The sequence below is a fragment of the Podarcis pityusensis genome, assembly GCF_964106645.2.
Source record: "Podarcis pityusensis genome assembly, chromosome: 13".
Taxonomy (NCBI): domain Eukaryota; kingdom Metazoa; phylum Chordata; class Lepidosauria; order Squamata; family Lacertidae; genus Podarcis; species Podarcis pityusensis.
Genome location: NC_138038.1, coordinates 10,928,333 through 10,946,059, shown reverse-complemented (window position 1 = coordinate 10,946,059; position 17,727 = coordinate 10,928,333). Strand labels below are relative to the sequence as shown.

At 46.3% G+C, this 17,727-nt stretch overlaps 1 protein-coding gene across 1 annotated transcript in view; it reads right to left on the bottom strand.

Moving 5' to 3' along the window:
- Positions 1-17,727, bottom strand: part of MRC2 (mannose receptor C-type 2) — an 80,162-nt gene that overhangs the window by 47,878 nt on the left and 14,557 nt on the right. Inside the window, exons 2-8 of the mRNA XM_080976484.1 lie at positions 16,918-17,325; positions 12,149-12,322; positions 9,125-9,289; positions 7,518-7,631; positions 4,183-4,326; positions 2,768-2,953; positions 988-1,142 (exon numbers count right to left, since the gene is read on the bottom strand). Of these exons, the coding sequence (XP_080832610.1) occupies positions 988-1,142; positions 2,768-2,953; positions 4,183-4,326; positions 7,518-7,631; positions 9,125-9,289; positions 12,149-12,322; positions 16,918-17,325 (1,346 nt within the window). The remainder of the gene's footprint in view (positions 1-987; positions 1,143-2,767; positions 2,954-4,182; positions 4,327-7,517; positions 7,632-9,124; positions 9,290-12,148; positions 12,323-16,917; positions 17,326-17,727) is intronic.

Sequence of the window (17,727 nt, the reverse complement as noted above, 5' to 3'; positions counted from 1 at the left end):
CACGGAAATGCCGTTTACCTTCCCGCTGCAGTGGTACCTATTTATCTACTTGCACTGGCGTGCTTTCGAACTGCTAGGTTGGCAGGAGCTGGGACAGAGCAACGGCAGCTCACCCAATCACGGGGATTCGAACCGCCGACCTTCCATTTGGCAAGCCCAAGAGGCTCAGTGGTTTAGACCACCTGCGTACCTTACCTTTACTTATCATTACTGTAGGATACGAATGGGGAAAGCCAGCCAGATGGGCGGGGTATAAGTAATAAATTATTGTTATTATTATTATTATTTGATCCAAGAGCCATATTCCCTTCTGGACCATGTGCAATGGCTAGGTGGTTACCCAGAAAGGAACGCGGGCAGCACAACATATGTGGATTTTACCTTTGCACAGTACTGTAGACTAGTTTATTCACATTCATTCATCCCTCTCCATCCTCCAGCAAGGAACATGCTCAGAGTTAATTCCAGGACCACTGAGGGCTGTGGCCTGGGAAGAGGGGGTGTGGCCTGAGGACAGTCCTAAGGGCCAGAGAGGAGCCTGGGGCCAAATTAAGCCTCTGGGCCTGAGATTCTCACTTGACTGGGGTTTCACCTGGACACTACTACCCAATTTAGTTGTCCACAGGCTCTTACTGAAGAAAAACCATTTGCATTACACACTTGCTTTGCGGCCAAGTTAGTCATCACTAAGTTTCTTTTTCCATCCAATCTACTGAAAGGATGAAGGAGCTGACCCAGTTGCATGACGGCCCACAAAACTGCCTGTTCTTTAAGGCTCTGAATTCCAACAACTTTGCTAACTGTCAGCTCAGGTTTGCCCAGGAGCCATATTTACAAATATAATTTTCGCCAATCAATTGCAACCTCCAGTTCATGAAAGCTTGCATTCCTAAGTGTTGCACGACAGATACAAAGTGGGTTCTATCCTGTATGCTCGGAGCTATGTCGCCTTCTCGTGATGGGTACCCTTTCAGCTCTTATACATACCGGTCCCCAGATCGTCACGCAGTCCTCCAGGCTGTCTCGGAAATTGTTGGGCTCAAAGGGGTGCCAGAATGTGAACTGCACTGGCGTGCCGTCTGACCACTCAAAGCTCATCTGCCGCTTGAGATCGTTCAGGCCAATCCAGAGCTCTTCGACATCTGCCAAAACAAGCAGGGAAAAGGGGGACTTCTACTAAATGAAGAGGAAAAAATCCTCTTCACCTGCCAGTTACTGCCCCACACAATACACCCAGTCGATACGATACGATATCTTTATTGTCATTGTCCCTTGCAGAACAATGAAATTGAAAACTACATAAAACTACATAAAACTACCACAAACCTACATAAAACTACATAAAACTACCACAAACCTACATAAAACTACATAAAAACTACATAAAACATTCAAAAACCCCTAAAAACTTTAAAACCCCATTTTAAAATACACTATACTACAGCATATACCTTATGCTGCGTTTAGAACCAGAATTGCATTTGCGTAGAAACTGTTTCTCAGGCGGCTAGTCCTGGCCTTTATAACCCTATACCTTCTTCCAGAAGGCAGAAGCTGAAAGAGATCATTTCCGGGGTGCGTACTATCCTGCGCTATCTCTGCCGCTTTCTTATGGCACCTGACAGCATAGATTTGATCTAAGGTGGGAAGAGTGCACCCAATTATTCTCTCTGCAGTCTTTACAACCCTGGATAGCATTGTTTTTTCCCTGGCCGTGCAGCTCCCAACCAGCTTTTACCAACCAGTTCCCTCTGGTTTGTGAGCATTTAGCAAAACACATGATCCTCATGAAGACTAGAAACTTGAGGAAGAGGCAGAAATAGCTCCCTACAGAAGTAGGGGAGCATTTCCCTGCTGTAGCTCCTCCCCATAACCTTCACTCTCCTCGATTTTGCTCTTCCAGACTGTGACATTTCAAAATGATTTTTCCAGACCCCGCGGCATGTTTATCCATTAAACATTTATTCAGTGCTTAAAAAAAAAAAAAATCCAGATTTTCTAAAAGACTCCCTTTTTAACACCCTGTGCTCGAGGTGAATAGCTTCAAGATTGTCCCCAAAACATCTGGATGGCGAGCTGGGAGGGAGGCAGCTTTGTGATTGTCACAAGAGCCAGCCAATCAGCATTCTGCACAGCCAGCTTCTCCTGGAAATAGAGAGAATCAGCTGATCCTAGGCTTGATTCATTTTGGAAGTGTGTGCAGATATAAAAGGAGCAACTCTGGTTCTACAGCAGAGTCACTGCTCGATATTCAAATAAGCTTTTGCTCACATTAAAAAAAGTTAAATCAGAGATAATCCACATGTTGTTGTTGCTGTTGTTTAGTCGTGTCCGACTCTTTGTGACCCCATGGACCAGAGCACGCCAGGCCCTCCTGTCTTCCACTGCCTCCCGCAGTTTGGTCAAACTCATGCTGGTAGCTTCGAGAGCACTGTCCAACCATCTCGTCCTCTGTCGTCCCCTTCTCCTTGTGCCCTCCATCTTTCCCAACATCAGGGTCTTTTCCAGGGAGTCTTCTCTTCTCATGAGGGGGCCAAAGTATTGGAGCCTCAGCTTCAGGATCTGTCCTTCCAGTGAGCACTCAGGGCTGATTTCCTTCAGAATGGAGAGGTTTGATCTTCTTGCAGTCCATGGGACTCTCAAGAGTCTCCTCCAGCACCATAATTCTAAAGCATCAATTCTTCAGCGATCAGCCTTCTTTATGGGATAATCCACATACACACAAGCAAACACACACACAGAGCACATGTGACACAGCATTGCTTACCTTGCTTGATTTGCTTGGTAACAAATTCCAGTTCGTTGAGGGTGTGGATACTGACCAGATCCCCTTCGCTCCGCAAGCAGGTTTTTTTGGCATCTGGCCAACTCTTCTTTTCACTGATCAAGCGGTAGCAGTTGGTCTGGAAAGGCTGCCAGCCTGGATCACAGTCAACCTTCACATCAGACTCCACTGCAATTAGGAAAAGCAAAGCTTTGAGTAAGCAGTATCCGGGGAAAGTTGTGGGAGCGATATTTTAATTAGGAGCGCACACCCAAGATCCGCAACCCGGAAAGCAGAAATTTCACATGCCCTCCATGAACAAACTAGCAAGCATCTTCACATCTTCATTGTCTAGGTTCTGTCGTGTGCTGAAAAGACGCACCTCTTTAACTCTGGCCTCTGTCAATTAATGGATTGGGTTTTTTTTTGAAGGACTCACTTCCAGTTTTGATTGGAACTGTTTTATTTGTTTTTTATCATTGCATGCACAGTCGTAACTTGGTTTTCGAACAGCTTAGTTCTCAAACATTTTGGCTTCCAAACGCCACAAACCTGGAAGTGACTGTTCCGGTTTGCGAACTATCTTTGGAAGCCGAACATCCGACGGGGCTTCCGATTGGCTGCAGGAGCTTCCTGCAGCCAATCAGAAGTCGTGCTTTGGTTTCCGAACATTTTGGAAGTCGAACGGACTTCTGGAACGGATTCCGTTTGACTTCCAAGGTACGGCTGTAAACCCTTTCCCTTCTTTTATTTAGTTTTGATTGTATGGGGCCTTACAGGGTGGGCCAGGTCAGAAATCGTATAAAGTAAATAAATATATGAATCCAAAAGGCTCCATCTGACAGAGAGCTAATAAAATCCTTCAAACTGCAGACCCTGCAGCCAATGCAGATGAAAGTGTAAAATTCCCCTCCCTCCTCACTTAGACCCTCTAGGACTACCTGGCACTTTTTCTACAAACCGACATTGCTTGCCTACTTCCTTCCAACCAACTGCATGTATTTCTGCCCCTAAATCCAGCAAGATGTTTTCCACCAGGTCTCCCTCCTTCATTTTCCCCTCAGGCTTTTGTCTTTTTCTCTCAACAGCACTGCTTGAAAGCTTCTTCTGCCCACTCTCTGCTTTATAGTCATGCTTTCCCCTAGGCCTACTCTTCCTGTACAGCTTCAGCCAGGAAAAAAAAGACCGCAGTTAAACTGCCCTTTCACTTGTCTCACAGAAGCTGCGCTCTTTGGAGCATTCCGTTCCCGACACTCACTTCTACTCCAGACAGTCAGCACATGTTTCACGGACATTTCGTGACATCAGAACAGCTCGGCCAATAGTTGTTGGGGTTGCAGAAAGGCAGGCATGAGATAGGTGGCTTTCAGATCATGATATATATACGTCAAACCAATCGCTTTCTGCATATTACTCACGTAAGAAGTATATATTAGAAGTGGCATTGGGTTTCTTCTTGCAGATGTAAGGCAAGGCCATGCTGCAGTCACGGTTCTGCCATTCCCCTGACGACTCTGTCCGTATCACCCCACAGTTTTCTTCGCTGGGGTTGTCAGGCTGATCTGCAAGAGGCAGCAGGAGGAGGTCACCAACCTTTGCAACTACAGTGGTGCCTCGCAAGACGAAAAGAATCCGTTCCGCGAGTCTCTTCGTCTTGCGGGTTTTTTCGTCTTGCGAAGCAAGCCCATTAGCGGTTTAGCGGATTAGCGCTACAGTATTAGCGGCTTAGCGGGCTTAGCGGATCAGCTGTTAAGCGGCTTATCTGATAAGCGGCTTAGTGGCTTAACGGATCAGCTGTTAAGCGGCTTAGCGATCAGCTGTTAAGCGGCTTAGCGGCTCAGCTGATAAGCGGCTTAGCGGCTTGGGAGAAAGGGGGGGAAAAGGAAAAAAACCCCGCAGAAACTCGCAAGACATTTTCCTCTTGCGAAGCAAGCCCATAGGAAATTCGTTTTGCGAAGCACCTCCAAAACGGAAAACCCTTTCGTCTAGCGGGTTTTCCGTCTTGCGAGGCATTCGTCTTGCGGGGCACCACTGTACAGCTGTTATTTACACAGAAAAGCACAGCCTGACAGTGCTTTGCTGTGCGGCAAGAGGCAAAACCACACCCGAGGATGTTCTGAATCTCAAATACAGAGGCTGCACACACACATTTAAAACACATGCCCCCCCCAAAAAAGAATAATGAGAACTGTAGCTCATGCCATCACTGAACTATAATTCCCATAAAAAAGTACAGTTTTCAGGATTTTGGGTGGAATCCTGTGCTTTAAATATATGGTGTGGAGGCAGCCTATGCATTTACAGTGGTACCTCGGGTTACAGACGCTTCAGGTTACATACACTTCAGATTACAGACTCCGCTAACCCAGAAATAGTACCTCGGGTTAAGAAGAAAAAGAAGAAGGGTTTGGATTTGATATCCCGCTTTATCACTACCCGAAGGAGTCCCAAAGCGGCTAACATTCTCCTTTCCCTTCCTCCCCCACAACAAGCACTCTGTGAGGTGAGTGGGGCTGAGAGACTTCAGAGAAATGTAACTAGCCCAAGGTCACCCAGCAGCTGCATGTGGAGGAGTGGAGACCCGAACCCGGTTCCCCAGATTACGAGTCTATCGCTCTTAACCACTACACCACACTGGCTCTCTAAGAACTTTGCTTCAGGATGAGAACAGAAATCACGCGGCGGCAGCGGGAGGCCCCATTAGCTAAAGTGGTGCTTCAGGTTAAGAACAGTTTCAGGTTAAGAACAGACCTCCAGAACAAATTAAGTACGTAACCAGAGGTACCACTGTGTTCCAATGAGAATCGGAATAAGAAATGCGCTTTGGATGTTGTTGTTGAGACTTGGAAGAGGCAGCCAGTGGGGCAGCTAGGGTTGTGCCTTCTGGATGAACTCCCAAGGCCCCACAACCCAGCCACCCACAATTACAGCAGGCGATGGGGCAGTGGCAAACAGGCTTGGTGTCAGCACCAGGGTACCCATGGGCCATGGGTCACTGGGGCCAATGCTGGCTGCTGCAGTATCCTTAAGACTCATAGAATTGCAGAGTTGGGAGAGATCCTCAGGATCCAACCCCCCCACAGTGAAGTCCCATACTGAGATCAGACCTGCAACCATGCTCTAAAGCAGGGGTCAGCAAACATTTCCAGCAGGGGGCCAGTCCACTGTCCCTCAGACCTTGTAGAGAGCCGGACTGTTTTTTTTGGGGGGGGGGGGATGAACAAATTCCTGTGCCCCACAAATAACCCAGAGATGCATTTTAAATAAAAGCACACATTCTACTCATGTAAAAACACGCTGATTCCCGGACTGTCAACAGGCCTGATTTAGAAGGCGATTGGGCAGGATCCAACCCCCGGGCCTTAGTCTGCCTACCCATGCTCTAAAGAACTGAGCTATCCAGGTTCGTCCCTTGATCTTTTTGCTTTAATATATATATATATACAGTGGTACCTCGGGTTAAGTACTTAATTCGTTCCGGAGGTCCGTTCTTAACCTGAAACTGTTCTTAACCTGAAGCACCACTTTAGCTAATGGGGCCTCCTGCTGCTGCTGCGCCGCTGGAGCACAATTTCTGTTCTCATCCTGAAGCAAAATTCTTAACCCGAGGTACTATTTCTGGGTTAGTGGAGTCTGTAACCTGAAGCGTATGTAAACCGAGGTACCACTGTACAGAGAGAGAGAGAGAGAGAGAGAGAGAGAAGAAATGGCCAAGCACCAATGTACAGAATGCTCGTTTCATTATTTACTTTAGAACCATTACATCCTTTTCCATAACAAGCAAATATGATGCTTATTCCCAAGTAAATCCATTCAGCAGAACCATTTTATTCCTGTAGTCCAGATGGCTAGTTTAAAATGAGAAACTCCACATGCTCCTTAAAAAATAATAAAAAATCAGAATTCACAAAGTGTTTCTTGCTCTGATTTATCAGAAACGTAGAAGCAGTTTTAAAGTATGGAGGAGAGCTGGGAGGGGATGGAGAAGAGAAATGTGAATTGTTTGCTTCACAACTGCCCACAATACACATGGGCGTCAAAAGCCCCCCACTGCAAAAAAGAAGAAGAAGAGGGAAAAAGGTCACTAAGTCTGGGGTTTTAAATTATCTAGCTGCATCACTGAAGGCAGGAGAGAATTTATACTGCACAGCTGAAGAGCTTGATTTGCCAACTGTGACCCAAGATCAAGTGACTGCTCACGGTTGACATTTGTGGGGTACCTTTGGCCAAACCAGTATCAGAAGTGTCACAACACTTTGTATTCCAAAAAGTGATATAGTAGCACTAAGGTAAGGTAAAGGGACCCCTGACAGTTAAGTCCAGTCGTGAATGACTCGGGTTGCGGTGCTCATCTCGCTTTATTGGCCGAGGGAGCCGGCGTTTGTCCGCAGACCGTTTTTCCGGGTCATGTGGCCAGCATGACTAAGCCACTTCTGGCAAAACCAGAGCAGCGCACGAAAACACCGTTTACCTTCCCGCCGGAGCGGTACCTATTTATCTACTTGCACTGGCGTGCTTTCGAACTGCTAGGTTGGCAGGAGCTGGGACCGAGCAACGGGAGCTCACCCCGTCGCGGGGATTAGAACCGCCGACCTTCTGATCGGCAAGCCCAAGAGGCTCAGTGGTTTAGACCACAGCGCCACCTGCATAAAATTAGTCTCCAGCAAATACCAACAGCCCATGCCAGCCATGTGGCTCATTTGTCAATTCAGTGGGATAATTCACCCATCCTCTTGGTATTTTTCTTACTTACCACTCTCCCAGTTAAGGAACTTCAAAGGTGAGTTGTCTGACCACTGCCAGCCCCCGTTGAGGTCCAGATCATTAAGCCCAATCCACAGTGTGGAACCATATCCCGTTAGCAGTCCTGGTGTAGACAGGAAAAGGGCAGTCAGATCCTCCACCTTCTCAGCGTAAGACACATCCAGCAACGCAAGCACTTCCTGGTCCCTGACAGAACCTAGACCCCACTTCCTCCAGCCACAGAGACCTCCTTAAATCTTGGACGCTTGCCCTGCTGACCACATAACACAGCCTGATTTTCCCCAGATCCTATCTCTCTCATTTGCAACAAGAGCCCGCCAGCTTTCCTTTTCTTCCGATACTGAAGAGATTCTGAATTTCTGCAACAATACAGTCAAACCTCGATTGTCGAATATAATCCGTTCCGGAAGCCCATTTAGCTTCCAAAATGTTTGACAACCGAGGCGCGGCTTCCAAAAAACATTCGAAAACCAGAGCATTTACTTCTAGGTTTTCGGTGTTTGGGAGTCGAAACGTTCCAAAATGGAGGCCTTCGGTATCCAAGGTTTGACTGTACTGAAGAGCTGTTCCGCCTGTCCTTTGGTTTGGACTCAGTCTGACCCTTATGTTTCCCTCCCCTTATCGTCTTGATTTATCGTCTACTTTTAAAATAAGGCTGCATTTTAAATTGCATTTTAACCTGTATTTTAATTTTGCTTTGCTTTTCCTTTTCCTCCTAATATGTTTTTACTGTAATTTTATTGGTGTTAGCCGCCCTGAGCCCGGCTCTAGCCAGGGAGGGTGGGGTATAAATTATTATTATTATTATTTTAGAGAGACTGTGAGGGGAGAGACTCCATCAGGCAAGGCCTCCGTCCACCTGCCCTGCCCCACCCTCTGCTTCTTAATGTGTATTGTATTGTTTTATGTACTGAGGCTTGCCGTTTTATTGATTATAGTTTAGATACTATTGTAACTGTTGAGTGGATTTCTGTTTAACTTTTATATGTTGATATTATTTTATACTATTCTAATGATTGTTGACTGTTACTTTTTTGATGTAGGTTGCCTATTTTAAAGTTATGCTTTATTATCATATTTTTGTATTGCATTAGATTGTTATAAGATGCACATTTTTTTTTCTTCAGCTTGTAAACCACCTTGAGCATTGTAAGACAGAAAGGCAGTATACAAATTAAAAATGAAATGAAATGAAATCCGCTGCAGAATCTCAAGTGATCACAGAACTGCAACTCCAAATCTCCTGTCGCTGTTCAGAAATACATTTGCACATATATTTGTATTTTAATTGATTGTCTGATTTTATGTTAATGTGTTATACATTTGATATTAGCCACTCTGAACCCGGCTTCGGCTGGGGAGGGTGGGATATAAATAAAATATTATATCTTATATAGTGACTGGCCCACTTTTCCAGAGTCAGTCCTCAGTATAGCCCCTTCCCAAACTGAGTTCCCACTCACTGAAGTAGACCAGGAGAACAAACATGACTGGAATGGCCTATTGCTGGTGTGCATGTCAGGAGAAAGGCAATCAGGGAACCGTGTACACTTTTGGCAGCAGGGACTCCTTCAGTTCCCTGTGCCCATTGCTCACCATTGATGTAGGTCTGTTCGTGGACCTCAGTGATGCTCAGGAGGCTGGCCCCTTGCTGCTCACAGCTCTTCCCAGCCTCCTGCCAAGACAGGGTGGACTGGAAGTTGAACTGGTAGCAGCTGTTGGTGAGCTGGTCCCTGTCCCAAAATGTATCGCAGTCATCGCCTAAGAGGACAGGCAAAAAAGAAAGAAAGAAGGGCATTTACTACTGCAAGTCAACGTGACCATTATCCATACCCTGTGGGCAGCCATCTGTAGGTAGCATCAAAGGGGAGTTGTCCCTTTTGCTGACCACAACAGAATGGGAGGTGGAAAGGAGACACACACATATACAGTGGTACCTCGGGTTACATATGCTTCAGGTTACATACGCTTCAGGTTACAGACTCCGCTAACCCAGAAATAGTACCTCGGGTTAAGAGCTTCAGGATGAGAACAGAAATTGCGTGCTGGTGGCGCAGCGGCAGCGGGAGGCCCCATTAGCTAAAGTGGTGCTTCAGGTTAAGAACAGTTTCAGGTTAAGAACGGACCTCTGGAACAAATTAAGTACGTAACCAGAGGTACCACTGTGTGTGTGTGTGTGTGTGTGTGTGTGTGTGTATACACACACACAATTTTTATTAAAATTTCTGTTTTACAATTTAAAATACTCATTTTACACCCTTGAGATATCAATGACTTCCCTTCTTCTCTTTCCATGGTTCATTTTACATATCATAAATGTAAATGGTAAAGGGACCCTGACCATTAGGTCCAGTCGTGGCCGACTCTGGGGTTGCGGTGCTCATCTCGCTTTACTGGCTGATGGAGCCGGCGTACAGCTTCTGGGTCATGTGGCCAGCATGACTAAGCCGCTTTTGGCGAACCACAGCAGCACACAGAAATGCCGTTTACCTTCCTGCCGGAGTGGTACCTATTTATCTACTTGCACTTTGACGTGTTTTCGAACTGCTAGGTGGGCAGGAGCAGGGACCGAGCAATCGGAGTTCACCCCATCGCAGGGATTCGAACTGCCAACCTTCTGATCGGCAAGTCCTAGGCTCTGTGGTTTAACCCACAGCGCCACCCGCATCCCTTACATATCATAAATCCCTGCATATTTTACAGAAACTATATCATTCTGTATTCCATTATTACACCCACCATCACTTATTTATACTGCTGAATTTATCTTAATGCTGCCAACGTTTTCAGCTGTACACAATTATTTCCCATATATTCAATAAACGGTTTCCAATCTTCTTTAAACTTTTGACCCTCTTGTTCTCTTATTCTATATGTTAAGTCTGCGAGTTGTGCATATTCTGTCAACTCTAGTTGCCATTAGAATGTCTTTGGTTGGGACCTTGCTCATTTTCCATTTTTGGGCTAACAAAACACGGGCCGCAATAGTGGCATACATAAATAACCTTTTTTGACACCTGGGAATTTCAGTCTGAATTATCCCCAACAGAAAGGACTCTGTTTTTTTTGGGGGGGGAGTACTTTTAAACATTTTTTTCAATTCATTACGGTTCATTTCCCAATATTCTTTTACCCTTTAACACGTCCACCACATATGAAAGACCATTCCCTCCGCCTCTTTACACTTCCAGCACTTATCTGATCAGTCTTACACATCCTAAAAAACCTACTCAGAGTTAAATACCATCTGTGATTCATTTTCAGATAGTTCTCCTTCAAAGAATAACTTTTCCAGAGTTTTAGGGAAGGCTTTTTCCAGCCTCTGTGTTCTGTGACAGGGTCCTGTGAGGTGCGGGCAGAGGAGAGAAGGCAGTGACTATACCTTATACAGTCATACCTCATGTTGCGTTTGCTTCAGGTTGAGCGTTTTCAGGTTGCGTCCGGGTTACTTCCGGCTTTCACCGCTCGCACATGTGCAGACACGCTAAATGACATTACGCGCATGCGCAGAAGCGACGAATCGTGACCTGCACACACACAGATGCGGGTTGTGTTCCTTTCAGGTTGCGAACGGGCCTCTGGAACGGATCCCGTTTGCAACCAGAGGTACCACTGTACTTTATACAGTGGTACCTCTGGTTACATACTTAATTTGTTCCGGAGGTCCGTTCTTAACCTGAAACTTTTCTTAACCTGAAGCACCAATTTAGCTAATGGGGCCTCCCACTGCCACTGCGCCACTGGAGCACGATTTCTGTTCTCATCCTGAAGCAAAGCTCTTAAGCTGAGGTACTATTTCTGGGTTAGCGGAGTCTGTAACCTGAAGCAAATGTAACCCGAGGTACCACTGTAGCAGGAATAAGAGAAGATGGGACAGCAGTTTGGGAATGGCGATACGGCCTTCTATAGGCTTGCACTCCTTCCTTATCTTTCAAACTGAGCACTCTGGGAAGCACCTATTCAATGTCTGTTTTATTTTATATACAGTTGCAAGACATTTAACTCACTTTGAGCCCTGAGGGTAAAGGACAGTCTCAAATTAATGCGTATATTGTTTACCCTTTGTCACGATACAGGAAAGAGACCGATCATTGGTGTCCTTCTATACCAGACTTCCTCAACCTCGGCCCTCCAGATGTTTTGAGACTACAATTCCCATCACCCCTGACCACTGGTCCTGCTAGCTAGGGATCATGGGAGTTGTAGGCCTAAAACATCTGGAGGGCCAAGGCTGAGGAAGCCTGTTCTATACACTACTACAGCTTCTGCAGCTCTTGCATGCCTATCTTATCTATTTACAGCGAACGCTACTTGTTTTAGTCCCTTGTCCCTGGACACCAGCATGGAATATTCATCAATACTCCAACTCTTGAGGGGGAAGACTGAATCACAGAAAACAGTGCAACCACTCAGGGAATGTGTTTTTGAACAGGGCACTTACAGAAGGGTAGTTTTTTGGAAACCAAAACCCTGGAGGCTTAGAAGGCAGAAGGAAACCTCCCATGGTGCCTTAAGAAAGGAGGACTGTTTTTCGGTTCAACAGTTGGCACAACCATCTGTTCACTCCTGTGGTTTGGCCCATCAGTGCCCGTGATTTCCCACCCCACAGAAGCAGCTTACTCTTAATGGGGCAGAACCCCCATCTTTCATCTTTGCCGTAATCCTGTGTGGTGGCACACCAGAGGTGACCATCTCCACGCCCCATGCTGGTGCAGTCATAGAACCACTGGCTGTCGTACTTGAAGGGGATAGTACAGGGCTTCCCGTGAGAGTTGCCTTGAATGGTGTAAATTTCTGGAGGAAGAGAAGAGAGAGATAAAACACAGAGAGAGAAAGAGCTCCTATGGAGAGTCCTTCTTTGATATGGAGAGAGAGTGACTGCTTATCATTTAACCCCAAAGGCCTTGGCAACCTACAGGTGAAACTCGGAAAATTAGAATATCATGGAGAAGCTCTTCTGTATTGCTGGGTCTCATGTCTCTCATCTGTCTCTTGACTAATCTCTTTTCTGGTGAGAGCAGCTTTTGCATCTCATTTGGAAACCAAGGACCCAGAGTCTGGAGGAAGAATGGGGAGGCACACAATGCCAGATGCTTGAAGTCCAGTGTGAAGTTTCCACAGTCTGTGTTGATTTGGGGAGCCATGTCATCAGCTGGTGTTGGTCCACTGTGCTTCATTAAGTCCAGGGTCAACGCAGCCGTCTACCAGGAGATTTTAGAGCACTTCATGCTTCCTTCCGCAGACGAGCTTTATGGGGATGCTGACTTCATTTTCCAGCAGGACTTTGGCACCTGCCCCCACTGCCCAAAGTACCAAAACCTGGTTCACTGCCCATGGAATTACTGTGCTTGATTGGCCAGCAAACTCGCCTGACCTGAACCCCATAGAGAATCTATGGGGCATTGCCAAGCCAAGAGAAAGATGAGAGACATGAGACCGAGCAATGCAGAAGAGCTGAAGACTGCTATTGAGGCATCCTGGTCTTCCATAACACCTCAGCAGTGCCACAGGCTGATCACATCCATGCCACGCCGCATTGAGGCAGTAATTGATGCAAAAGGGGCCCAAACCAAGTACTGAGTACATATGCCTGCTTCTACTTCTCAGAGGCCCAATATTGCTCTATTTGCAGTCCTTGTTTTGCTGATTTCGTTTAAAATTCTAATTTTCTGAGATTGTTAATTTGGGCTTTTCATCAGCTGTACGCCATGATCATCACAATTATAACAAATAAAGGCTTGACATATCTCGCTTTGCATGTCATGAGTCTATCTCCTATATTAGTTTCACCTTTTAAGTTGAATTACTGAAATAAATGAACTTTTCCACAATATTCTAATTTTCCGAGTTTTACCTGTATGTTCTTGCAGCCCTAAGTTAACATTCAACACGCCATTCCACAACTCCTCCGGCTAGCTGTGCCCTCACAGCATACCCTGCCTGACTTCAAATTAATCCAGCACATATTTGGGCTGTCGAGCTGCTCCACTGAGCACATGATGAAATTTTTTCCACATGCACCAAGAGTATGCGCGAACTGCGCTACCAAAACAAACATAAAAATTCTGCATCAAGCGGGTTCTTCAGAACACAGGGCTTGTTTGTTAATGGTAGGATGCTGACTGAAGCACAGCTGGCTGGAAAAGCTTCAAGGTCATCAAACTAGCAAAAGGCAAAGACATCAAATAAGACCATTTGCATCTGAGCCCCTAAATAATCAGCAGGGAAACTGATCTCTCACAGGGTTTGGAAATGTACATGCGTTGGGCTTAATTCCCAAAGCAAAAGGTTTAGTCTGTTTACTGCGGCAAAAATAGGAGACACTTAAAAAAGGTCTTCCCGACTATTCAATCCAGAATTGGATCGCAAGGTTTTGGGGTTTGGCATTGTCTGAAAAGTTAGCACATCAAAAGCGACCGGGAAGAGGCAAAGCAAAACAAGAACTTCTTTGAAATGCGATTCCCCCCTTCCTCTCTTAATATATCAACAACGCAGAGGTGGTGAGGATTTGCCCTCTGTGAGCTCATTTGTCCTTTCAGAAAGACACACTGACTTGACTTATGAATTTTGGGCTACGACTCTATTCATATTCGTAAACCGCTCTCTGGTCCAAGTTCTGAGTTTCTTGTTCATTTGGTCACCTTGCAATACATGTATATGTACTCAGGTATTTTTTCTCTCCCAAAAAAGTCTGCATCAACATAGCCCAAATTTTCTGCCAAAGAACAGCTCAGTTCCGTGAAGTAAATAAATTACTCAAATTAAACAAAAATGGCATTTTTGTCATGCACTTATTTTGAAGAAAGGTTAAAGAGCACTGGAAAGCCAGACTCCTCCTGGTCCTCTGGAAATTTGGTCCTCCATCTGGCTCCTTAGATTCTATCAGGTACCTGCCTATGTACCTCTGCCTTGAGAAATAGAAAAGCAACCTTTCGCAGAACAGTTCAGTGCCACATCACAGAGCAGTTTTATGCTGCAATTTAGAACAAACATAGGTTTGGTGAAAGAGGCTAAATTAGCTGAATTTTAATCCTGCGCTCATTTTAGTGGAACCTTCGTTAAAAAGGTAAAGGGACCCCTGACCGTTAGGTCCAGGTCGTGGCCGACTCTGGGGTTGCGGCGCTCCTCTCACTCTATTGGCCGAGGGAGCCGGCGTACAGCTTCCGGGTCATGTGGCCAGCATGACTAAGCCGCTTCTGGCAAACCAGAGCAGCGCACGGAAACGCCGTTTACCTTCCCGCCGGAGTGGTACCTATTTATCTACTTGCACTTTGGCGTGCTTTTGAACTGCAGGAGCAGGGACCGAGCAATGGGCGCTCATCCCATTGCGGGGATTCGAACCACCGACATTCTGATCAGCAAGTCCTAGGCTCTGTGGTTTAACCCACAGCGCCACCCGCGTCCCCTTAATGGAACCTTCGTTAGTCATGGCTAACTTTCCTCGCTGGAAATCAAAGGGTGCTCCCAGACGGGGACAATTTAGCAGCACGGAATCGTTGTTCTGCTTTAAGCTGGAAGTGGAATAGCCACTCTAATACTCTGAAGCAAAATGGGCAATCTCTCTTTCCCCAGCCTTGTAAGTTAAGGGAGAGAGAATCTGCTTTGCGACCATTGTCTGAGGATAAAAAAGGCAAAGGGACCCCTGACCATTAGGTCCAGTCGTGGCCGACTCAGGTTGCGGCGCTCATCTCGCTTTATCGGCCGAGGGAGCCGGCGTACAGCTTCTGGGTCATGTGGCCAGCATGACTAAGCCGCTTCTGGCGAACCAGAGCAGCACATGGAAACGCCGTTTACCTTCCCGCTGGAGCGGTACCTATTTATCTACTTGCACATTGGCGTGCTTTCAAACTGCTAGGTTGGCAGGAGCTGGGACTGAGCAACAGGAGCTCACCCCGTCACGGGGATTCGAACCGCTGACCTTCTGATCGGCAAGTCCTAGGCCACCCGCGTCCCTACTGTGTGAGGATAAAGGATTACAAACTCTCTCCGCCTGCCTCACTACCAATCACAGTTGCCTTCAACTGCAGTCTCTTTTTTTGGCGGTGGGGGAAACCAGATTTAAAGGTAGTATTATTTAGGTAAATGGAAGGGTTATTGTGACACAGCTGATTCGGAGGAGAGCTAGACCCTAGAGAAGGAAATGGTTAGAACGCAATCGACAAAACAGCTGAGCAATCTCCAAAGGCCATATGATCTAACCCAGGCATGGCCAAACTTGGCCTGCGAGCTGTTTTGGGGACTACAGTTCCCATCATCCCTGACCGCTGGTCCTGTTAGCTAGGGATGATGGGAGTTGTAGTCCCAAAACAGCCAAAATTGTAATGAAATGGATCATCTAAACCTGGAGAAAATGTACAACTGTTCTATTGGGCTATAAAACTCAGAATTTTTGAGCTATGAATAAAAACAAAATATCAACTGCAAACATGTTTATTTTATTTTATAAGATTTGTACACTGCTTGATTGTGGGGGGCAAAAAAAAAAAGCCTCAAGGGGTTTATGAAAAGATAAAGTGGGGGGTGCTTTGTTAAGATGTTTTGCAGATACCTCGTTGAAAGTGAGTAAACGCGCAGCTATTTCACAGCAGGGGCCCAGTGTGGAAACAGCCAGAAGGCAACCAACTTAACCTGGATTCAAACTAAAGCAATTTAAACCACAATTTCACTATGCAGCTGTTTCCAATGCAAACTGAGGCTGATGTTTGAACTTAAGCATTATTTAGACTGAATGGTGGTTGGTGGCTTTGGCGACAGCCCAGACTTTGGCAAAATGAAACTCATGAGAGACAGTTAAAATATGGTGGGAACGCAGCGAGCATCACGGAAGAGAGGCAAAGAATCAAGGACCCATCTTTCAGAAACACAGCACCATTTTCCCGTTTGCCTTGGCTTTTACAAACAGTTGGAAATTTTACGATTGCTGACTCTCCACTCAACTATGATTTGCAGAGCAATCCTAAGCTCTGAAAACTCTTACAACTCAGTGCGGAACGTAGAAGGAACCACTTCTGCTTTGCTAGACCCAGCACTGGTGCAGTTGAGAGACCCGCCTTCTGAATTCGCACAGCAAACCCGTGAAACACATACAGTGGTACCTTGGTTCTCGAATTAAATCCGTTCCAGGAGTCCGTTTGACTTCAGAAAACGTTCGCAAACCAAGGCGCGGCCTCCGATTGGCTGCAGGAGCTTCCTGCACTCAATTGGAAGCTGTGTTGGACGTTTGGCTTCTGAAAAATGTTCGCAAACCAGAACACTCACATCTGGGTTTGCAGGATTCGGGAGCCGATTTGTTTTGGAGTCAATCCGTTCGACTACCAAGGTACCACTGTGCTACCAGTAACAGCAAAGAATGAGAAAGAAAAGTTTCAATCCTCTACTAGAGGCTTTACCCGAATACGGCCTGGAGCACAAATCTTCATCGTGGCCATAGATCTTCCACTGGCCTCCTCGTGCCTGATCGCCCCTCTCCGATGGTGTCAGTGACCAGTTCCCCAACCTGGAGCTCAAATACTGGGAAAGCTGGTCACCTAGGCTCCGGCAGTTCCACCGCATGTTGACAGATTCCCGGTCACACTCATAGGTGCCTAGTGCCTGGGCTGTTGCGCTGGAGTTTGAAGACTTCCAGGAGACCCCCAAGCATTGCATAGCCCCAATGTTGAAAAGCCGGTTCCGGGAAACCCATTTCCACTTCTGGGCTGGGAGGCTGGTGTTGCAACTCTTGGAAATTTTCACTAGAGAGTCCTTAGTCTCCAAGCAGCCTTGAAGACCACTGCTATAGATGAGGAATATCCCAGAGTCTGTGAAAATTAAAACAAAATACAGTCATACCTCAGGTTACAGACGCTTCAGGTTGCGTTTTTTCGAATTATGGACCTGCCGAAACCCAGAAGTACCGGAACGGGTTACTTCCGGGTTTCGGCGGTCGCACATGTGCAGAAACGCTAAATCACGCTTTGCGCATAAGTGCCGAATCGCAAGCCGCGCATGCACAGACGCGCCACTGCGGGTTGCAAACGTGCATCCCGCATGGATCACGTTCGCAACCCGAGCGTCCACTGTATACTTTTTATATACAGTGGTACCTTGGGTTACATATGCTTCAGGTTACATACGCTTCAGGTTATAGACTCCGCTAACCCAGAAATATTACCTCGGGTTAAGAACTTTGCTTCAAGATGAGAACAGAAATCGTGCAGCGG